Genomic DNA, 23,183 nt, shown 5'->3' with positions numbered 1-23,183 from the left:
AAAAAAAGGTTGGGCCGGACATGTAAATGAACCGAACTCGTTTTGACCCTTGACCCCTAAACCAAGGTACGTACCGAACTGTGACTTCTGTGTCGCTTAAGAAATACACAAGCGTCACGTTTCCACTATCCACCAAAATGCCATGACACAAACAGTAAACATGGCAACTTATTAGAAAAGTACAGCTTGAATAAACCCAAAAGCTTATAAAACTATTATTAAGTAACTTGTAAAATATATTCAATAAATAACACCTTCAAATACACGTAGAGTCACATATTTGTAAGTGTCTTTAAGAAGTCCATTGTCCAAGTCTACTTCGCAGATGTGAGTGCCAGAATCTGAAAGCCACAGGTGTGTGATGGTCACACTGAAATCCAATCCTTCATCATTGTATCTGTCTCTGTTTCTCTTCTCTGTTCAATCGAAAGAAAACAAATTCGTCCACACAAAAGCCTCTGCAGAAATATTTCATGTTCCTGCTGGCGAGAAGGTGAGAACACCGAAACGTGACGTTCCCTCCCACTGGATCAGTTACAGGATTCAAAGACACCCGCTGGAAATTAAAGAGTCAGACAGGATGTGACATCACATCATCAACGGAATGAATAACTCGAGCGAGACAGTCAGAGTATCATTCATCTTAAATGCCATCGAGCCTCGATTATGAAACACAATCACATTCGGTTTTAAGCAAGAAACAATGCACAAACATTTTGTCTTGTCTTTTTTGTTTTTAGTTACTTGCATCCGAAAGATTAGAAAATGTTGACTCACCTGTAAATATGCAGCACAGGACAACTAGAAATATCCAAATGCTGAAAAAGCGCTTTTACATTTTTAAAAAGCTAAAACCTGGGCAAAGTATACAGTAGGCCAACAGTTCGCCTTCGTGGTACGCACATTTATGTACTTCTCTCTTTCTGTCTCTCCATCCTCTTGAGACATATGCAGTTATGCAATTTTGACGTATCGAGATCTTTACTGACACAAACTGAGACTGTTTCTATGGCGATTAGCAACTTCCTCTCGCTTCAGACAGTGAACATAAGATTTACAGTACATTTAATGCATGAGAGTTCATGAGACAAAATAATAATTTACAGACTTACACTATTAGACATTGAAGTTTATTTATTCAAGAGTACAATTCAATGATTTTTCTTTATATATACGGTACCATTCAAAAGTTTGGGGTACAAATTTTAAAGAAATTAAAACTTGTACCTTGTTAGAAAAAAAAATCAGCTTTGATCACAGGAATTAATTACAGTTTACAATAGATCCACATAGAAATCATTTTAATGTGTAATAATATTTCACAATATTACTGTTTTGATTGTATTTTTCCTTCAATAAACACAGCCTTTGTCAGAATAAGAAACTTTTTGACCCCAACATATAAGAAAATGTGAAAATTATTGTGGGGAAAAAAGGACAGGCTGTTGTCAGTCAGTTATTTGATCTATACTGTAATAAATTGACTCTTGAGCAAAACCAGGGTTCATTTCTGTATAGATCTGATCCAGACTGTCTGCTGGAGCAGGATCGATGTAGTTGGCGTCTTTGCTGTGGGTCTGTTGTGTGTTTGTAAGTCTGTGAAAATCCTCGACAAAAGAACCGTTCTCCCTTTGAGCCACGGATGACTTTGAAAGTACGACTGGGGTCATTTTCAGATACTCATCCTGTAAAGGTGTAAGCAAATCAGTGCACTTTATCAGCATCATTATTAACGCGGTAATACTCGTGAATGTGATATTATAGATTACTGACTTACAACAATGCGATCTGATGTTGTCCTGGTGTGATAAGACACAGAAACTGGAAGGAAATAAAGACATGTATTAATTGTCATGATAGATGTTAAAGTCCCCTTGTGGTGAAAATCCAGCTTTTAATGTTGTCTATATGTCTATGTGGTGTTTTTAATATGTTTTAAGACAAACCATGTACAAATTCATAAGTCGATAGCATTGCTGAGTATTTTCTCCTTAAAACTGCAGTGAACCAAAGACAGTCTCAAAAACATGGTTTGAAATCGCTTGTGTTTCTGACGTCACAAACTAACTTGTAACCAATCAGATCAACGTGTGATCATCAACGAGTGGATCTCTGAGCTGAGTGAGTGAGTGGAGGCGGGGCTCATTTGCATATTCATAGAACCGTGAATACTAAATGAGGCAAGGGTGTAGAGTTACATTCAAGCTATTGTAAGGCATACATTTAAAGGAAAAAACATTTAAATATGTAATTTTGGTGAACAAATATGAGTTTTAAGGGATACAATTATTGAAGACAGGGGGATTTTAAAGCGTGAGTGAGTGAAGATGGTGTAGAAAAGAGGAAGTCTCCTCTAGACGACTCACCTGACAGCTTGCAGGTGGTGGCCCATTTAAAAACCTTAAACAGAGCGAATGGACACACCAATAGAAGTGTGCCGACACACACCAGACTCAACACGGTCACAAACCTGAGGTAAGATTCTGTAGAAAGAGGAAACGGTCTGACACATCTGATAAAAACACCATTCATTTGTGTGACAGAAAGAAACAGAGAGAGGAAGAGAGAGAGAGTGAAACCCTCACAGATCTCTTCAGGACTGGTGACGATATTAGATCTACTAGATCTGTTAATGAACACCCAGACACAAGATGTGTGTTTTTGAGAAGTTGTTTGTGCAATTAAAAGATAAGGATCAGATAGAATGATAAGAATGAACAATAGAACAAACAATACAGATCAGAACATGTGATAGATAGATAGATAGATAGATAGATAGATAGATAGATAGATAGATAGATAGATAGATAGATAGATAGATAGATAGATAGATAGATAGATAACAGAATAAATGTCAGAATTAAACAAAAGCAACAGGGAAATAATATACATTATGCACCATTGAATGAATGAAGGAATGAACAAATAATTGAGAAAAAGAAAGATTGAACACTAGAAAATTGAAATTGAATGGTTTACTGAGGAAATAGAACAAATGATAGAACAAAGACAGGATGAACAACTGAGTGAAGGAACAAATGATTGAGAGACTGAGCAAACAATAGACAGAATGAACAAATAGTGGACTGGGTGAATGATTGACAGAATAAACATGAGAATGACTGAATGAACAACAAACTACGTACAGAAAAGCCAATAGACAGAATAAACAATAAAAATAATCAACCACAGAAGACATTCAAGAGATTATGCAATGACGTCTGAAGTCCTCAAAGACGACGGCGAATTCATAGTAAATGATTTGCACAAACTCTGCGAGCTCGTTTTTAAGCACTGCTGCACACCGAAACAATGGATGTCGAGCTTGATCATCCCACTGCCCAAGAAGGGCAACTACAGCTGATGAACAGCTTCAGAGGAATGCAGCAACAACAAACAATCGCGTTCTCCTCAACCGCATCCAGAAACCAATCGACAAGCTGCTCAATCAACAATGCTACTACTGTTGTACATCACGTTTGTCGATTTAAAGAAGGCATTTGACTCGATCGACAGACCTATGATGTTCACAATCCTGTAACACTACGGCATCCAACAAAAGATTGTTGATGCTATCCGGGTCTTGTACGACGGATCGGCGAGTCAGGTGTACTTGGAGGGCCAGCTCTCAGAGCCATTCGCTGTCACAACTGGAGTATTACAAGGCGACGGTCCTATTCATCATAGTAATAGATTATGTCTCCAGGCTATCTGCTGGAAGCTTCGGATACCTTACACATAAAGGTCCTCCGCCCAGGAGTAATACGAGACCGCAACGCGGTACAGCAATAGCCAAAGAATCTAGAGCCGAACACAAGCTTAACGATTTAGCATTTGCTGACGATATTTCACTCCTGGAAAATAATCTCACCAGGGCACAACAACAGCTCACCCAACTACAACAAAAAGCTGGCGCGGTCAGACTAGAATTAAACGAGGAGAAGACTGTCCAAGTGCAAATGAATGCTTCCAGTGACAATGAACAACATCTACTAATCAACGGAAAGGACGTTGAAATCTTCGACGAAATTCAAGCATCTTGGATCCTACATCATATCGACGGAAAAAGACGTCAAAAATCGTATCTCTCTTACATGGGTGGCCTTTACCAAGTTAAAGAAGCTGCTCACCGCTCCACCACCCAAGCCAACGATAGAATTCAGGACTCGCCTCTTTAATGCAACTTGCCTGTCTGTGTTGCTTTACGGCTGTGAGACATGGGCTCTAACGAAAGCTCTAGAGGAAGAACTGGATGTGTTTGCGAGAAAGTGCCACCGAACCATGCTGGGAATTAGACAAGCAGACTCCCATATGACAAACGAGGAACTCTACAGAAACAACATCCAGTCTGCGTGAGCATCCGCAAGCGACAGCTAGAGTTCGTGGGCCACTGTCTTCGCATGGAAGAGAACGAACCAGCCCATATCAACACCATCTATCACTCAGAAGTCAGTGATGAGAACAAGCGATGAAACGCATTCAGCTTCCGTTCATATAAACTAGTGATGCACGATATATCGGTATCGGCAGATATATGTTCATTTTTAATGTTCTCGATATCGGCCCTATAAGAAAATATAATATATATTAAAGCTGACAAATACTGTATTATTTCCTTGAGCTGAGAAACCTCAGATGCGCACTGTTCAACATGATGGTCTAGAGCTTGAATTATGAGTGAATCACTTCAAAATAGGAAAATACAGTTAACTGCAAAATGCTCTGTAATATCGGCTACATAAAATTATAATTAGAACATTATAATTGTGTGCTTTTAATGGTGAGACTTTTGTTTTTGTAATCAGGAGCCCCTCGCCTAACCTTCAGACACAAAATCCATAGCTATATATCGACGAGTACAACAAAAGCCCCGAATCAAATATAGCTCTCCCCGCAGCGAAGAGCAGTCAGTCACTCACCCATGTCGAAAGGGAAGAGGAAACAAAAGTGATCATCAGCATCGCCAAGAATAGACAATTGTGGAAACATAATGTCGAGCTCCATACCAGGGGACCCGACCAATGATGATGATGATGATGATGACAGAAGAAAAGACAATGAACAAACGAGAGACAGAATCCAGAATGAATGAAAGAACCAACCCACCAGACTGTATGAAAGATAAACAAAACGAATGAATGAAAGAATGAACTGTACAAAGGACAGACAGTATAATATGATACACAGAGAGAGAGACAGATCACCCTGTTCTCCTTTCTCGGCCCAGTTCTGTGTTGTGATGTTTGCGGGACTGTTTGTGCTGCTGACAACCACTAAAACATAATATTTGAAGGAAGTTCATTAATACAGTGTACGAATCGTTTTTGTGAATAAACAATAAACATTATTTTCCTGGTTTACTCTCGTACCTCTTGGTAATGATGTTGTGGGTTTCTGTGGTTCACCTGTGCAGAGCAGAAAAGATTCACTCCTTCAGCATTCAGTCATCCCAGCTAACAGGATATGTTCTCAGAACCTTACGGAACTTTCTGGCAAGATTCTCTCAAAGTTATGAACAAACGTTATTTCAGTAACATATAGAACGTTCGCTCAGAATTATATGGTTCTTAATAATGTCCTTAATGTCAGCTCAAAAACATTATCATATTGAATGTGGTCTAAGATTTAAAAATGTTACTTGTTTTAAAATGTTCACTTGTTTTAGAATGTTCATTTGTTTTAGAATGTTCATTTGTTTTAGAATGTTCACTTGTTTTAGAATGTTCATTTGTTTTAGAATGTTCATTTGTTTTAGAATGTTCATTTGTTTTAGAATGTTCATTTGTTTTAGAATGTTCAGAGAACTTTCACAAGTAACATTACTATAATGTATGCAATATGTAATGTTCCATTAACATTCACATAACCAAGACATTTTAAACATGTTTAGGTGTACATTCAGAAATAACGTTTTCAGCAAAACGTTCTAAGAACATATTTTTGTTAGCTGGAATGTGCGTGAAAAATAGAGCTTATAGATGTTAAATGACTCTCACTTCTTCTTCTGACAGTTAGTAGTATTTGAGTATCGGGATCAGGCAGCATTTTAACATCCACGCCGAAGGTGTACATGCCAGAATCCTCCGAGATCAGTTCGAAGATGGTGGCGGTAAGAAAGTGCTTGGATGTGTTGTCAAGAAGAGCGAATCGTCCTCGTCTGGTCCACATGTTGGATTCAGTGGTCTGAACCAGTTTCTCAAAGAAGAATCCATCTGATCTGCCAAAGTACTTGATGTTTTCCTCGTAGTGCGATGAATATCTGACATGAAACGTAACGTCTTCTGCCTCATATCCAATCTTAGTGACAGCGCAACTAATGTCCAGCAGACAGACTGGAAACAAAATTAAATGACTAGATATAAAATTGTGATTTCTGTAATACACCGACAGAAAAAAGCAGCAGTCCATAAGCATATTCCCTGTAGTTCATCAAGTGAAACGACAATTGGTAAGTTTGACCATTTGTCTAGCAATTAACAATGCCTAGAAGTGACGTGAAGAGTATTGTGCTTTCCGTCCACTTTTCCCAACGAGTCACGTAACTGCATTAACTGTTTTTGTACTACAACTTCGTACAGTTTTACAGCAAAGCAAACTATGAAAAGCACTTGATTTCAAGCTTGATATTAAATTTGTTCGGATTCAAAACAAGAGCTGTTCAACCAAAATGGCTGACTGATTAATTTCAGTCGTTGTGGCATTTTATGTTTTTAATGTAATATAGCCTACAGTAAATTGTTTAAATATTATTTCATAGTATTTAAGGGTTAACAATATACTAATAATTAAATAGGCCTAAATGTTATAGGGGTGATTTACTAGTGGTAGTGTAAATTGATCTGTTCAGATGCTGTCACATTTAAGACGTGCAATAAATGATATTAAAAAGAGTATTTTATTAGTAGATTGAGTATATTGTCGTGTAGCACACATGCTTTTTTAAGCATTACTTGAACTATAATTGCCAAACTACAATTTCAAAGTACTTTCCCCAATTCTGATACAGAAAGTTTTGAATTTATTCTGAAATTAAGAAACTGCTGTTTTATTGTAAAGCGATCGCTAAAACTCACCTGTACAGATGCAGAAACCAAAGACTCTTGCTGTCCACATGCTGAATGTTTTTTGTTGGTGTGCAACTTATAAAACCACGTCTGTTTTTCTGTCTTTCTCTCACTTCCTTGTTTCTATTTGGGGCCAATCCTCAACCCTAAAACATGAGACCTTAGCTGTACAAAGGCAGTTCAAATGAGATTTCTCAATATAATCAACTTCCCTAACTTTTCACTAGAATGCAGCCTTCTCTTTTCTGTATTATAATTATTTGCATAGGAACGAACATTCAAACAAAATTATGAATTATGAAAGTCAATTTCACCTTTATAAGGATGCTCCAAAAAAGTAGTACAAATCTTCTGTAATGTCGTAATTTTCAAAATGGTAATATTGTACTTGGCACTTCATTGTAAGTCTTGATTATCTGGCTGGGTTTTTAATCGGTTTGATTAAGTACATCGAATCGTTTAATTGCTTGTGACCAGCAGAGGGCCTCACATGAACTCTATAACTCTGCAGACTGACACTGCAAAACATTTTCTTCATCAGAATATGTCTTGTTTTTTAGTAGAATCTTAAAAAAAAAAAGTTTATTTGAAGCAAAATTGCATTATCTAATCAAATTTGTTTTCAGAGAAACAATTTAGGGATGTTTATGTATGTTTATTGGATGGCAAGAAAAAAAAAATACCAGTGCAAAGTGAAGATGATAAACACAACAGAATATAATAGTACCTTATACTAATTTAATAGGCAGTAACTGCTTCTCAAAACTATACCTGGGACAAATGTGAATGATTTCTCTATTATATTCAATAACTAACGTACCATCTCAAGATATATATATATTTTTTTGCATTGTAACATTTTTCTGCTCTGTATTAAGAGTCCCCTTGTAGTCAATAATTGTATCCCTTAAAACTCATATTTGATCACCAAAATGACATATTTAAAAGTTTTTTTCCTTGAAAATTTTTGTTCATACCTTAAAATAGCTTGAATGTAAATAGACACCCTTGCCTCATTTAGTATTCGCGGTTCTATGAATATGCAAACGAGGTCCCGCCTCCACTCACTCACAGCAGCTCAGAGATCCACGTTGATCTGATTGGTTACAAGGTAGTTTGTGATGAATTTGCACATGGTTTGTCATAAAGCATATTAAAAACACCACATAGACATAAACAACATTAAAAGCTTGATTTTCACAACAGGAGGACTTTAACAAAAGGACGAATCAATTGATTTAGTTAACTAAATATTATTTATTTTATTTTGTGAAAACCACACAAAAACTTTTGTTACTGACAGAATTATCTAGTTGTATTATCGTAGCTGTCAGAGGAATAGGGTTTTGCTGTTGATGAGGATTCAGTGATCAATAGTATGATAGATCGCCTCTTCTTGAGCAGAATCCGCTGTTAAACTCTGATACACGTGACTCCGTCTACTGGCGTTCAGTTCTGTGTAGATCTGATCTTGTGCTTGTGCTGAAACAACATCTATGTAGTAGGAGTCTGTGTCGACCGCTTCTGTGTTTGTATAATCCAGGTTTATGGGTCTGGAAAATTCCTCTTTATCACTTTGAGCTTTGGATGAGTCTGGAAGCCTTATTCTCTGGTTCGAATCCTATTTAAAATAAATAAATATAACTTATAAATTATAAGCAGATAATGGCTAATATATAATATACACTGCCTTCTTGATTGGATCATTATTGCAGTGATTATTATGTTTCTAGCATGTTATATGTTTGGCAACAATTCTAACCCTAATTGATGGAGTTTGTAGCTTTTCATTGTATTAACAATCACGTTGGAAGACACATCATGGCCATATTCCAGGATGGCAATGTCAAGAATCATCAGGCTCAAATTGTGAAAGAATGGTTTGGAGGTTTGGTTTCATTTTCACCTCTGATTCCAGACTGAAAGTCTTTAGGTTGTGCTGGCGGAGACTTTACAGAGTGCTGGACTCTTGCATTGACAACACAAGATCTTGACCAAAAACTGATGCACCTCTCGATGGAAATAACATCACAACAGTTATTCCATCCAGAGATGAATCGTGACATTGTCATCCTGGAATATGGCCATGATGTGTATAACAATATTATCTCAATGATTCTAAAATAACACTGATGATGTTAAAACAACATTATAAATTATGAATGAGATTTGCTGTCGTCACCTGCGCTGGGTTTGATATTGTCCTTCGGTGAGGAGCAGAACCTGATTAGAGCATAACAATGTCATAATCGATTTATTGAAATGTGCAGGGACTCTTTCAGAACTTCAACAGAAGATGTGTGAAGGAAAAGACATGTCGCTGTAGTCTCACCTGGGTTACTGCGACTGCTGTGTTTCAGGACTTGAAACAGACCAAACAGAAACACGAAAAGCAGAGCGGAAACACAAATCAAAGCCACCATCATCATGAACCTGGAGTAAGACTCTGCTGATGCAAAGCCACAATGAGCTGACTAAAAAAAGCAGAACCACGTGTGTGTGTGTGTGTGTGTGTGTGTGTGTGTGTGTGTGTGTGTGTGTGTGTGTGTGTGTGTGTGTGTGTGTGTGTGTGTTTCGTAACCTCACCGCCAGGTTCTTTCAGGAACAGGTCTGTGGTTTGTTCTTGTGGTTCCCCTGCAGGGAAATCAAAAATGAAAGGACTATAGTTCATCATCTATATCGATACCTCAGTTGGCACTCATTCACCACACATGCGAGTGAGTTCAGTTCTCACACTGACTCATTAAGAGACGTGTAAGAGGAAGACGATGCTGTATCACATCCCATCTGAAACCAATCTGAGTTGTCTGACGCACCTCAAAAGTCCTTGTACGGTCAGTGTTTCTCGGTGCAAATCATGCCGTGCACATATGGATCGCATTAAAATCGATCGTGACATGGGTTGATGACAAATATACAATAAATGGACGTTTCAATTAGGTGTCACAGTCTGTGTGACGAATCTGTATATCACATGTCATCATGGCTCAATTTACATGAGCTCTTAAAAACCACACAGTGTAAAAAGAGCTTTTTTAAAATAGTTGTACATGGAGCTTGAATGTATTTTTTCTACAACAGTTAAACGTTTGACGTTTAGACAAATGAAGATGTTTAAGTCAAGTCATTTAGATAGCGCTTTTAACAAAATAGATTGTTTCAAAGCAGCTTTACAGTGATAAAAGGGAATTAAAGTAACAGAGATTGTTTTGGCTTTACAGCAGGTCTAGAATAAAGTTATTATCCAGCTAAAGTTAGTTTTGATTGATTCACTTCCATTGTAAAGATCATAAGTTATTAACTTAGGGGCCGCTAACACGACAGCGTTCTAACAGAAAACCCTACCCATCACATCAACCGCTCGTATATATTAAGTATTTTCAGTAGGACAGTGAGTCTTCAGTTGTGTATCTCACCTTTGCTGACCGTTATCCAGATCTCAGAGGTAAAATCCGGCAGGAGATCGATATCTACACCACACCAGTACTTCCCCGAGTCTTCTGGAGCCAGTCTAGAGACGAGAGCCGTGAGAACATGAGCGCTGGTGTCGTCCAGAAGAGCCAGTCTCCCTCGTTCAGACCTCGTGTCTCGATGGGTCGTGTGAACACACTGAGGATCTCTCGGAGAAAACCGGACGCTCATCTGACAGAAGAACTTGCTGTTATTCTCGTATGTTTCAGGGTATCTACAGGAGACTGAGATGTTGCTTCCCACATATCCAGTGACGGTAAGAGCCAGTGAGTTATTCATCATCCACAGCGCTGACAGAACAAGCACTGCTGACAGAGGCAGATTCAGAGTTATTAATAATATAATTCTTACTGATTTAGTGTTATGACAGATATCATACCTGAGAAACTGATGGAGGAGACGGTTCTCATGACTGCCGACTTGAACATCGACTCCCACTACCTGTTCTCACACTACATACTAGATAGATATTGTGTGTGTGTGTGTGTGTGTGTGTGTGTGTGTGTGTGTGTGTTTACAGAGTTGCACTTCCCTACAGCACATGGATAAACACAAACACAGTATCAGGAGAATAAACAGCTCCATCTTCAGGACAGTGGAGGTAAAGTCTGGCCATCCTCAATGTTACACCATCCATCCATCATACTCATTAATTCATTCATATTCATATTCATATTCATATTCATATTCATATTCATATTCATATTTATATTCATATTCATTAATTCATTAATTCATTCAATCATTCATTCATTCATCCCTTCCTGCATCCATCTATCCAATAATCAATTTCTTCATCCACACATCAAGCCATCCATCTACTCATTCATCCATCTACACATTTATCCATCCATCCATCCATCAATCCCTTTATCCATCCATCTACACCTTCATCCATCCCTTTATCCATCCACCGTGTTGTTTCCTGATTCTTCTGTAAAGGAAGGCAATTGTATGTTCCTGCCTCAAGGAGGTGTGAAATATTACTGAACATGCATGTAAACACAGTTTGATCTTATTTTGTAAACACAAAAATGAAGAACTCCTTGTCTTAAAGAAATAAAAACACTTTTCAGGAAGCTGAAAAATACCATCTAATCCTGGTGACAGGAAGATTCCCTTCACACTGAAAGTTTCATTGCATTTTGTGTTATGAAAGACTTGTAGTCATGCAATTTAGATGTGTTTTTTTTAAACCAATCCTCTTGAGAGAGTGTTTTATCTTTTTCTATTTGCAAGTAGTTGCATGTGGGTTGTTGCTGTCTCGGCGTGGGTCCGGTTGCTTAAACATACTTTAAAAAGAGGAAGGAAAAAAACTGTAAAATAGCAGAAGAAAGTTTTCAGCTTGCATTTGCACTTCACTCTCCTGGAGTGTGTTTACAGCGGCTGAAACTACAAAACGGTAAGAGTTACACTTGTTCAGTCAGTAATATTGTCTAACTAATGAATCTCCACAAAAGAAAATTGAAGTCAGAAACATTTTCTTCCATAAAAACCTCTGAACATCCGGAGCTCATGTGTTCCTAATGTTGTCTTTAAATGAGTTTCAATCGTGGAAATCTACTAACAGTAACGATTTTAAAGTATTTTTAATCATTTTTGCACTGTTTATGATCTAATACACTGCTGTTATCATAGTTTTTATGAAACAAAAGTTGACATGTTGTACTGTTGTGTAAATGATTTAGTTTCCTGTGGTGATGTCACTGATAACTCTTGCTCTGGTGTTTCTGCTCCTGATTCCAGGTGAGTCTCTTCTGGAAATGACATACGAGTTAATTACTAACTAAGAGAATAAGGTTTTGGCTAGTTAACATGGATCAGTTAGCACTGCTGCTAACCCCAGGAAATATAACACTGGGAAAATATCTACTAGGGACATTTGTATGATTTATTTGTTGCTTCCGAACAAAAGTGTATTATTCATGTTTTTGCTGATATAATGCTAACCGCGGAAGCTGCTAACATTTACAACAGAAAGTTTTTCATGGTTAGTGTTCAATGTTCTGCTTCCTGCATTTCATCACCGTCCGTCTGATGTCTGGTTTCACACAGATCATAACACAAGTGTAATTCGTCATTTATAAACACCAGTTTTGTAAAAAAACAAAACAAAAAAACGAGTTTTAATGAAAGTGTATGGTCCTGTTTAACTCAGAGATATGTATTTGTTTCCTTCTATTTTTGTTTCCTAACCTTGTTTCCTTGTGAATGTTGTGTTTCAGGAGTTTGTAGCCAGTGGGGTGATTGGAGTGTGAGTTACAGTCCTTCACACATCTGTGCACTAAAAGACTCAACAGTGACAATGAGATGCACTTATAAATACCCGACTGGATATAAGATCGAGAAAGTGTTCTGGACTCATGAAAATAGTGTAGATCCTCGAGATCTGTCTAAGGACACTGAATACAGTCAGAGGCTTCAGTATCTGGGAGATAAACAGCAGAACTGCACCGTCAGACTGAGTCATGTGACACTGAAGGATTCACACATGTACTATTTCAGATTCATCACTGATAAACCTGATGGAAAATGGATTGGTTATCCAGGAGTGACTCTTACTGTCACAGGTGACTTTGGTGAGGTTTATCTCTTCTTCTGTGCATTATGTTGAATAATAATCAGTGTATGACAGCAGCACTAGATATAATGTGTGTGTTGTGTTCAGATCTTCAGGTGGAGTCTCCTGAGAGAGTGACAGAGGGAGATTCAGTCAGTCTGACATGTAAAAGCAGCTGCGCTCTGACTGACAGAGCAACATTCATCTGGTACAGAAACTCACTGAAGATATTAACTGAGAGCAAATTCAGTAACAAACTCTCCCTCAATCCAGTCAGAAGAGAGGATTCAGGCAGATATCGCTGTGCTGTAGACGGACACACTCACATCTCTCCTGCTATTCAGATCAATGTCATGTGTGAGTATGTTCTTTAAAGTTTTCTTTCCAAAGCCAGTAGAGTTCACTCGTCCCTCATTTTCTTTAAAAATGGAAGTAATTGGGGCTAATCTTTAAAACATTAAAATACTCACTGTTTTTATTAGTACAGGCACAAGGCATGAATTTTGCATGATTTTAACATTTTCTGTTATATTATAAGAACGATTCGTTCAATAACCAAACATCATCAGCGCTTTCTTCAGTCACACCTAACAATTATGTTACTAACTACAATTTTTGTCATGTAATGTGGAATCACTAACCGACTATAGTTTGTATCTATACAGCACTGATTTACTGATTACCACAATCACAGAAAAAAAAAATATCATTTTAGATATTTCTTAATAGGTGACATGATTTTTTGGTACAAGGATCCATGGATTTATGTTGTTTATGCTAAAGTCTGCCCCTATCTGTGTGTAAGAACAGAAATAGAAGTGCTTTGTTGGGTTGAGTGACGGTGATACTATATATTTCTCCTGTAGATCCTCCAGTGAATCCTGTGATCTCCATCAGTCCATCTGGTATAATAGTGGAGGGAGATTCAGTGACTCTGGACTGCATCAGTGACTCAAACCCTCCTGCAGAATTCAGCTGGTTTAAAGGAGGAACGTTTGTAGGATCTGGAAGAATCTACAGCATCTCAAAGATCAGCTCTGATGACAGTGGAGAATACAAGTGCAAGTCCATCAATAAACATGGAGAGAAATACTCTGATGCTGTGACTTTAAACGTCATGTGTGAGTTAATAATCATCCGCATTGTTTAAAATTTCCAAACACATCAATTTGTAATAGTTATTGTGAATTTTCATTTTGTCTGTTTTAGATCCTCCCAGGAGCGTCTCAGTGTTGATAAATGGATCTGGTGTAATAGTGGAGGGAGATTCAGTGACTCTGAAGTGCATCAGTGACTCAAACCCTCCTGCTCTGAACTTCAGCTGGTTTAAGGAGGATGAAACCTCAGCTGTTGGATCTGGACAGAGTTTCAGTGCACTACAGAGTGGACGCTTCTACTGTCAGGCTCACAATCAACATGGATCTCAGAGATCAGACGCTGTAACTGTCACAGGTGAAGATTTTTTTTTTATAAAGGTTTCAAGACAGTTGTGTAACTTTGAGAGTTAATCTTAACTCAAATTCTTAATCTTTCAGTACATCGTGGTCGTGGCTGGCTCTGGTTGGGGATCGCGGCGTGTTTAGGATTCTTCATCGTCATCATCATCATTCTGTTTATAATGTAAGTTTGATTAAAATCATTCTCAAATACAGTGAGTGTATGAAAGTAATTCAATTTAAAACTAGTGCAGGTGGAAATGCCTCATGTAATGTGATTAGTGATAAATCTTTAAAATGCAGCTTACACGTTTAATGTCTGTCAAATCAGGAGAAAACGAAGAGGTGCTAAAGCTGAAGACCTCACCGAAAAACAGGTACATCTTCCAGACACAACATGTGAATAGTCTAGTTAGATGCAACCATTCACACAAAACATGAGAGACAACGAGAGACAAAAAAAGAGGAGAGTCTAGAGAAGTTTACCGCTTTTTAATTTGAGTGCCGTGTTTAACAGTGTCATGTGAGCACAGCGGTCACACACGTCCGTCTAGCACGTGTTTACATAGAAATAGAATGGAAAAGTAGAGCACTTTAAATGTGAATGATAAATAAATAATATTTCATTTTCTTCCATTTCAGGACAATCTGTACTCTACCGTAACAGGGAGAGACGCTCATGTTTCTGAATCAGCCGATTGTGATGACGCTCAGTACGCCAGTGTTACTTCCAGCAAACCCAGAAGAGACAGAAACGCTCCTGAATGCAGAGATACTGAGGAGATCCAGTACGCAACTGTTCAACATCACAGAAAGACCGAGACGAAGAGAGCAGAGGAGAACGAAAGCCACTACGACAATATCAGGATTCATCAGCCTGATGCTGCCGTGAGGTGAGAAGAACGAGCTTAAAGAGACAGTTCACGTTCAGATCAACTCACAGTCATGTTACATTTATTCTTAATAACTTTGGTCTCCCACTGATGTTTCAGAAACAAGGTATCTGAATTTTTTAATGACCTTTATCGTCATATAATCTGATGCATAACATGATTGTTTTATCTGATATTTTAGGCGATCCAATGTGCATAATGTGGAAGAGACTTCTGTGATCTACAGCCGTGTCAAGTGAGTAAATGAGATCATGAAGACAAAGGCCAAAACAATTAAACAATATTCTGAGAGTACGGCTGTCAATTTAGCTTGCTAATTCACTCAGGTATTTATTATTCATTAAGTCAGGTAAATAGATGGCAGGAATACAGTGTCTGCATGTGATCTTTTTCTCATTGCAAGAGCAGACTACAAAGGAAAGAGCCAAGAACCAACAACACAGTGTTTAGTGAGACTAAAAACATTTTGTGATGTCACTGGCTTGGTAATTTGCTTCTTAAAGTCATTTGAACTGTTGACGTCATGTGCTTTCTGTAAACAAATAAAAAAACCATATCAGTTTTACCAAATTCAAGCCTGTGTGTGGTCATTGCTGGGTCATTGAAGACCTAAACTCAGAATAACCAATTAAATGTGATAGCTGGGTTAATACTAATATTTGGGCTATTCTAACAAACTCTGAAAATTTGCAACGGTGGATAAAATGAAAGCTTGATGAACACTTCAGTCTATTAAAGTCACCAGTGACGATTATTTGTAGAGCAACTTCTGTGTACGTGTGTTAAGACGAGGTCAATCATGTTGATTTAATCAGTTTGACTAAAATAACATTTTAAGGAACCCCTAAAGTCACATTGTGGTGAAATTATGTTTCAATGCTTTTGCGTTTTCTATCAAATCATTTGCATTACACATGCAACTTTTCCGAGCATTGAAATATAATTTCTCACCCCATCTCATACTTGTGAATCTCCATGTCCTTTTAGGAGCTTTTGTATTAAGCAATATTAGCTAAGAATTCATTTTGATCAATGACGTACATGAGACACATTATGTGTGGGTGAACTAATTTCTAGATGAGGTCATTTCCTGTCCCACCACCTCTGCTGTCCACAACTTCCTGTCGTTATTCTTTTCGCCAATAAACATAAACTGTTTATTTTCGCCAATAAACTGAACAACTGTCACGCACAGAAGAGAGACACAGAAGAATGACAGGTGAGAAGTTTTATTTAATAAGCAGATGGTGGAAGTTCACAAGCCTGAGGTAGATATTGATGATAATCAGGATATTTCAGGAGTGACAGGGAGTCTAACATTCTCTGACGAGACCAGACAATAAATGAAGGGACGTGAGGGTATTTAAGTGTTGGAAGTGATGAGCGGGTGCAGGTGTAGTGAATTAGTATTCAGGAGATAATGAGCGAATGAGTGGATTTGGGTTATTAGAGTCTGATGGTGTGGCAGGTGTTACAGATGACTCTGTGACAGTACCCCCTCCTCCATGGGCGGCTCCTGACGCCCCAATGACTCGTCGACGGGGTCGGCCTCGACCCCTAGGGGCTGGGCGGTTGGGATGAGCCTCGTGGAACTGGGTGAGGAGGGATGGATCCAGAATGTCCTCCCTTGCGACCCATGTGCGTTCTTCAGGTCCGTATCCCTCCCAGTCCACGAGATACTCCAGGAGGCGACCTCGTCGACGGGAGTTTAGGATGTCTCGGACGCGGTAGATGGAATCTTCTTCCGCGACATCAGGAGGAGGAGGTATGTCCAGGACATCAGACCCTGGGGAAGAGGAAGTTAGAGGGTCAGTGAAAGGTTTTAGAAGGGAGACATGAAATGACGGTGCAATGCGGTAGCTTGGGGGAAGGCGAAGCCGGTAGGTGACTTCGTTGATTTGTCTTTCAATGGGGAAGGGACCTATATATCGAGGACTCAGCTTCTTGCTGGGTAAGCGAAGACGGATGTCTCTGGTGGATAGCCAGACCTTTTGACCTGGTTGATACACAGGGGTAGTACCTCTCCTAGAGTTAGCTTGATTCTGATGACGTCGTACCGCTCTCTACAAGTGGACGTGCGCAGAGTTCCATACCCTTTCACTCGTCTCAAACCAGGTGTTGACTGTTGGGACCTCCGACGGCTCCCCCGACCATGGGAACAAAGGGGGTTGGTATCCGAGTATGCATTGAAATGGTGTGAGACCGGTGGTATACTGGCGTAGCGAGTTTTGAGCATACTCGGCCCATGGGAGGAAGCGACTCCAGCTGTTTTGATTCTGATTGCAGTAAGTTCGCAGATATCTCCCAATTTCTTGTATTTTCCGTTCCGTTTGGCCGTTGGATTGAGGGTGGTAGCCTGAGGATAGGCTGACTGAAACACCGAGCAACCTGAAGAAAGCGTGCCAGACGCGGGAGACGAATTGGGGACCTCTATCAGATACTATGTCTTCTGGAAGACCAAAATGGCGGAAAACGTTTTCAAACAGTTTGTTGGCGGTTTCGAAGGCCGTGGGGAGACCCTTCAAAGGGATCAGTTTACAGGCTTTGGAGAAGCGGTCTACTACAACTAGAATGCAGGTCTGTGAGTCGGAAGGAGGGAGGTCGGTCATGAAATCTATACCCAGATGGGACCATGGTCGACGAGGTATAGGTAGGGGTTTGAGCTTACCCTCCGGGAGCCGACGTGGGATATTGGTGGTGGCACAAATCGAGCATCCTCGAACATAGCGGGAGACATCCTGTGCGATGGTGGGCCACCAGAACCGGTTACTGAGGAGTGAGAGGGTTCGGTGGCAACCAGGGTGTCCAGAGCCTAGGGACGTGTGGACCGAGTCTAGGAGGGGTAGGCGTAGTGAAGATGGAACATATGTCCTGCCTTCAGGACCTCCTGGTGGAGCCGGTTCAGCACGGGTTGCCCTTTGGATCTGATTGTCTAGGGTCCATTCAATTGGACTGACGACTACGGTAGGAGGGAGAATGGGCTCCGGAGGTGACACTGTTGATTCTGGCGCCTGAAGGCGGGAAAGTGCGTCAGCCTTCTGATTCTTATCTCCGGGACGATAGGTCACACGAAAGTTGAAACGGGTGAAGAAGAGCGCCCATCGAGCTTGGCGAGTGTTCAGACGTTTGGCTTCACGAAGGAACTCGAGGTTGCGATGATCCGTTATGACCTCGACTTGATGGTGTGCTCCCTCCAACCAGTGTCTCCATTCTTCGAATGCCAGTTTGATGGCCAACAGTTCACGGTTTCCGATGTCATAATTTAGTTCAGCCGGGGACAGTTTCTTTGAATAGAAAGCACATGGATGGAGTACTGGCTGTTCTCCTTGGTACTGGGATAGAACGGCTCCCACCCCGGTTGATGAGCCGTCCACTTCCACCACGAAGGGAAGATCTGGATTGGGATGGATCAGGATGGGAGCAGAACAGAAGGCTTCTTTGAGTTGTTGGAAGGCTTGAACCGCCGCTTGGCTCCAAGACAAAGATTTGGGTCGGCCCTTGAGGAGAGAAGTCAGCAAGGAGCTGATGGAACTGTATTGGTGGATGAAACGGCGGTAAAAGTTTGCGAAACCCAGGAACCGTTGAAGTTCCTTTGTGGTGGTGGGCTGAGGCCAGTTCCTGATGGTATCCACCTTCCTCAGGTCCATTTGGACTCCCAGAGGACTGATTACATAGCCTAGGAAGTGGACGGTGGTACGGTGGAACTCACATTTTTCCAGTTTTAGGAAGAGTTGATGCTCTCTAAGTTTTTGTAGAACTTGGCGGACGTGATGATGGTGTTCGGTTAGATTCTTGGAGAAGATCAGGATGTCGTCAATGTACACTATTACAAACCGTTGTAAGAACTCTCGGAATACTTCATTCATGAAGGATTGAAAAACGGATGGAGAGTTGGACAATCCATAAGGCATAACGAGGTATTCGTAGTGCCCCGAAGGAGTGATGAACGCTGTTTTCCATTCGTCGCCACTTCTAATGCGTACGAGGTTGTAGGCACTTCTGAGATCCAGTGGCTTACCTAGTATGGTTTGAATTTCTAACTTCTTTGGGGACCTTCGCCTCGGGAGGTGGAGTCTCTTGAGGAGCTGGACGGAAATGAAGTTGCCCGAGGAGCCAGTGTCAATGAGGGCGTACGCTGGAACAGAGCGAGAACCAGTTATGACCATCACTGGAGTGCGTGTTAGCGGAGAAATCATGGGAGGAATACAAATGGAACTCACCGCAGCGCGTGGTGGTCTAGTTGGACATTGGCTGATGAGATGTTCACCCGAACCACAGTACAGACAGAGGGCGTGGTTAATGCGTCGCTGACGCTCTGAAGCGGTGAGATGGAAAGAATCCACTTCCATGGGTTCTGGTGCCGGAAGGGATAGAGATGATGTAATACGTCGGGAGGGTCCTGCAGACTGATCCAGAGAACAAGCTGATAAACGTTGGGAAATTCTAATGGTGCGTTGGATGATCGCTTCTAGACCCATGACATCATCATGGACAGCGATCTGCTGACGAATGCGGGGATTCAGTCCTTGACGGAAACAGGTGATAAGCGCAGTCTCATTCCACCCACTGTTGGCCGCTAGAGTGCGGAACTGAAGCGCGTACTCACTCACCGAGGCATTTCCCTGACGATGGTGGTAGAGCTGATCATGGATGGAGAGAGCGGAAGTGTTAAGGCCGAAAACCTCCTTAAAATGCGCGATGAATGCTTCCCATGAGCGAGTGAGAGCGCTGTTTGAGTCCCAGATGTTTTGGGCCCACTGGAGAGCGCGACCTGAGAGGAGGGAGATCAGGCAGACAATCTTGGTACGATCAGTGGGAAAAACCTGTGGTTGCGCCTCCATATAGAGCGAGCACTGAAGTAGGAAACCGTTGCAGCCCTCCGCTTCTCCGGAGTACGTAGTTGGACGGGCGATAGGACTGTAGATCGTCGGCGGTGCATGTGGGTCAGGAGCGGGAGGAACTGCCTGGTTGCCGGGAGGTGTTTGTTCACCGCGAGGGACCCGTGGCTGGCCTTCTCCAGTACCTGTGGCTCCTTGCATATTGATGGTCTGGTCTTCTGTCACGCACAGAAGAGAGACACAGAAGAATGACAGGTGAGAAGTTTTATTTAATAAGCAGATGGTGGAAGTTCACAAGCCTGAGGTAGATATTGATGATAATCAGGATATTTCAGGAGTGACAGGGAGTCTAACATTCTCTGACGAGACCAGACAATAAATGAAGGGACGTGAGGGTATTTAAGTGTTGGAAGTGATGAGCGGGTGCAGGTATAGTGAATTAGTATTCAGGAGATAATGAGCGAATGAGTGGATTTGGGTTATTAGAGTCTGATGGTGTGGCAGGTGTTACAGATGACTCTGTGACAACAACAAACTAACTTGTCTGTCCATGGTCAAAGTTTCAACATCCAGTCTTACTCAATATAAGTTCCTATCTCGAATGTCTTACTCAATAATTCTTCAGAAAATGTTTCTAGGAAGAAAGGTTATAAAAACTTGGTTTAAAAATGATTTTTATTCTATTTATTTATGAACATCGCTTCAATCTTAAAATATGGAAATTCAAGAGAAACTGTAAATACGTCCTATATGTTAATACATCTTTGTAGAAGATCAATCAAATTGATGGACAAACTTCTTTATATTGTTCAACATTTTGGGTTTAATGACTTTTTATATATCAATAAATGCCATTGGATCATGACGAAAAGTTGTCTAAGGTTGCTTGTGTGGGCATGAGTAAAGAAAGAGGAAGAAACATTTCTGTATTTGCAAGCATTTTAAAAACAAACAGTGTGTAACCACGAGAAATTCATCAGTTCAACGTCCGCTGGAGAGACCAGAACACGGTAAGCTGGTTACTGTGTGAATATATGCAAGTCCATCAATAAACATGGAGAGAAATACTCCGCTGTGACTTTAAACGTCATGTGTAAGTTAATAATCATCTGCAAATTGTTTCAAATTTTCAAACACCTCAATTTGTACTAGTTATTGTGAATTGTCATTTTTGTCTGTATCCTCCCAGAAACTTCTCAGTGTTGATAAATGGATCTGGTGTAATAGTGGAGGGAGATTCAGTGACTCTGAACTGCATCAGTGACTACGTTTACATGCAGCCAATTTTCGGGTTATGGTTTCGGGTTTCTGAAACATTAGGAATAAACCGTTTACATGCGTGAGCAGAGAGAGTTACTCCTGTTTACATGGAATTGCAATATCCCGATGTAAACGGCGACGCACGGTTAGCGTCTGGAAGTACGGACAACCTTAAGACGCAATATGCGTCATTTCCGATTCTTCTTCGTGTATCCAAAGACAACAACAGCAGCAGCAGCAGCGCGCGGATAATGAATAGTTCGGGGCAGATAGCGTTCGTCTTTGTTTGCGCTTTGATGCTGGTAGTGAACTCGCTCCAAAAGTATGCTACGCTGCGTCTCGCCATGTTTTCTTCCGGTATACTCCAGGTTTTTGTATACGCAATTTTTAAAATCCGGGATATGAGCACATTCGGGTTTTTGCCGGTGTTTACATGGCCGTGCGTGACCGGGTTATTGCTAATATCCCGGTTTTGAACGGGTTATTGGCTGCATGTAAACGTAGTCAGTGACTCAAACCCTCCTGCTCTGAACTTCAGCTGGTTTAAGGAGAATGAAACCTCAGCTGTTGGATCTGGACAGAGTTTCAGTGCACTACAGAGTGGACGCTTCTACTGTCAGGCTCACAATCAACATGGATCTCAGAGATCAGACGCTGTAACTGTCACAGGTGAAGCTTTTATTAACACACTTCATTCTTTGTTTTTAGATTTAATTATGATATTCTCCCTCTTTCAGTTGGTCGTGGTGCCGGTTGGCTCGTCTGGTTGGGGATCACAGTGGCAAGTGTAGGAATATTCATCATCATCGTATTGAACAAAATGTAAATATAAAATGATCATCAAACAGTAATAGAATTTGCTTTTAATTAATGCAGAAGTACATTTGATTATTAAATTAAACATGAAATGGCTTGTTAAAAGCCGAACGTTCGCTGTAGGCTTTGAAAGGGGACTTCTGTTAAATAAAATATCTCGCTAGGCATTGAACTTTGAGCTTTAGAATTTTACAGGTATTATTTATGCTCTAACAGCAACATTACACGCTAACTAAAGTTTGAAAAATGGAATCGCGAAGAACGGGACCTTTAAAGGCGACCTATTATGCAAAATTCACTTTTATAAGACTGATCAACTTTATTATCCCAGGGGGGAAATTTACATGTCACACCATCACAACAATAAATGACTAAATAAAAAACTTCAACGACATTCACAACAGCAACACAACTCATTCTCCAGTATCAATTTTTTGCAAAGCATTATGATTATATACAAGTAATCCTAGAATATAGTCAATCATCTTCTATAACGCTGGTTGTACAATCTAATCGTTTGGGAAAAAAAACAATCTCAACTTCTGAGTCTCGTATAAGGTGTTTGAACACAGATGTGTGTCCACGGTGTAAAAACAGCCTAATGGTAAAATTCAACCCAATACTTTTTTTATAATCCCCATATATCATTATGTATCTCTCAGAACAAGCTGTGTCAGATTCCCCTTTACTCCTACACAAGAGTAGGATACCCGTCCTCGACTAGAGAGGATCTGCACTAGATCCCCTGAGTGAGAAGCAGTAGACCCACATTATAACCGTACACTAAACCATACCTATCTCCATGCAGCATATATGTTCTGGCTCTGTGGGCATCCTAATACAGT

General features: G+C 40.3%; 4 protein-coding genes across 7 annotated transcripts in view; 1 reads left to right on the top strand and 3 right to left on the bottom strand.

The window, feature by feature from the left end:
• The window catches only part of LOC143710510 (B-cell receptor CD22-like), a 773,497-nt gene that overhangs the window by 129,528 nt on the left and 620,786 nt on the right, over nucleotides 1-23,183 (bottom strand). The gene's annotated exons all lie outside the window — the stretch shown is intronic.
• Nucleotides 1,255-7,120, bottom strand: LOC143710435 (uncharacterized). 3 transcript variants are annotated; one of them, XM_077201390.1, is made up of 7 exons: nucleotides 7,074-7,120; nucleotides 5,997-6,332; nucleotides 5,370-5,405; nucleotides 4,920-5,273; nucleotides 2,367-2,483; nucleotides 1,778-1,821; nucleotides 1,255-1,685 (listed from the first exon to the last, which is right to left on the bottom strand). In XM_077201390.1, the coding sequence occupies exons 1-7, from the start codon at nucleotides 7,111-7,113 to the stop codon at nucleotides 1,449-1,451; spliced, it is 1,164 nt and encodes a 387-aa protein (XP_077057505.1). In that variant the 5' UTR covers nucleotides 7,114-7,120; the 3' UTR covers nucleotides 1,255-1,448. The 3 variants fall into 3 exon arrangements, with proteins under 3 accessions (XP_077057505.1, XP_077057504.1, XP_077057506.1); XM_077201389.1 differs by lacking the exon at nucleotides 7,074-7,120 and having other exon boundaries at nucleotides 5,997-6,525; XM_077201391.1 differs by lacking the exon at nucleotides 7,074-7,120 and having other exon boundaries at nucleotides 5,205-5,273; nucleotides 5,997-6,506.
• LOC143710526 (uncharacterized) lies at nucleotides 8,305-11,040 on the bottom strand. Of its 2 annotated transcripts, none has more exons than XM_077201465.1 (6): nucleotides 10,915-11,040; nucleotides 10,481-10,840; nucleotides 9,651-9,698; nucleotides 9,397-9,510; nucleotides 9,247-9,287; nucleotides 8,305-8,685 (listed from the first exon to the last, which is right to left on the bottom strand). In XM_077201465.1, the coding sequence occupies exons 1-6, from the start codon at nucleotides 10,961-10,963 to the stop codon at nucleotides 8,428-8,430; spliced, it is 870 nt and encodes a 289-aa protein (XP_077057580.1). In that variant the 5' UTR covers nucleotides 10,964-11,040; the 3' UTR covers nucleotides 8,305-8,427. The 2 variants fall into 2 exon arrangements, with proteins under 2 accessions (XP_077057580.1, XP_077057579.1); XM_077201464.1 differs by having other exon boundaries at nucleotides 10,481-10,843; nucleotides 10,915-10,965.
• Nucleotides 11,800-15,994, top strand: LOC143710420 (B-cell receptor CD22-like). The gene is made up of 10 exons (XM_077201374.1): nucleotides 11,800-11,937; nucleotides 12,224-12,281; nucleotides 12,761-13,114; nucleotides 13,204-13,452; nucleotides 13,962-14,216; nucleotides 14,305-14,547; nucleotides 14,631-14,715; nucleotides 14,863-14,908; nucleotides 15,174-15,424; nucleotides 15,606-15,994. Exons 2-10 carry the CDS (start codon nucleotides 12,236-12,238, stop codon nucleotides 15,661-15,663), a joined length of 1,587 nt encoding a protein of 528 aa, XP_077057489.1. The 5' UTR covers nucleotides 11,800-11,937; nucleotides 12,224-12,235; the 3' UTR covers nucleotides 15,664-15,994.

Source organism: Siphateles boraxobius, unplaced genomic scaffold, assembly GCF_051911475.1.
Source record: "Siphateles boraxobius isolate OS27281-9 unplaced genomic scaffold, OSU_SipBor_1 47, whole genome shotgun sequence".
Lineage (NCBI taxonomy): Eukaryota > Metazoa > Chordata > Actinopteri > Cypriniformes > Leuciscidae > Siphateles > Siphateles boraxobius.
The sequence above is the reverse complement of the archived record's forward strand: the minus strand, read 5'-3'. Positions and strand labels throughout refer to the sequence as shown.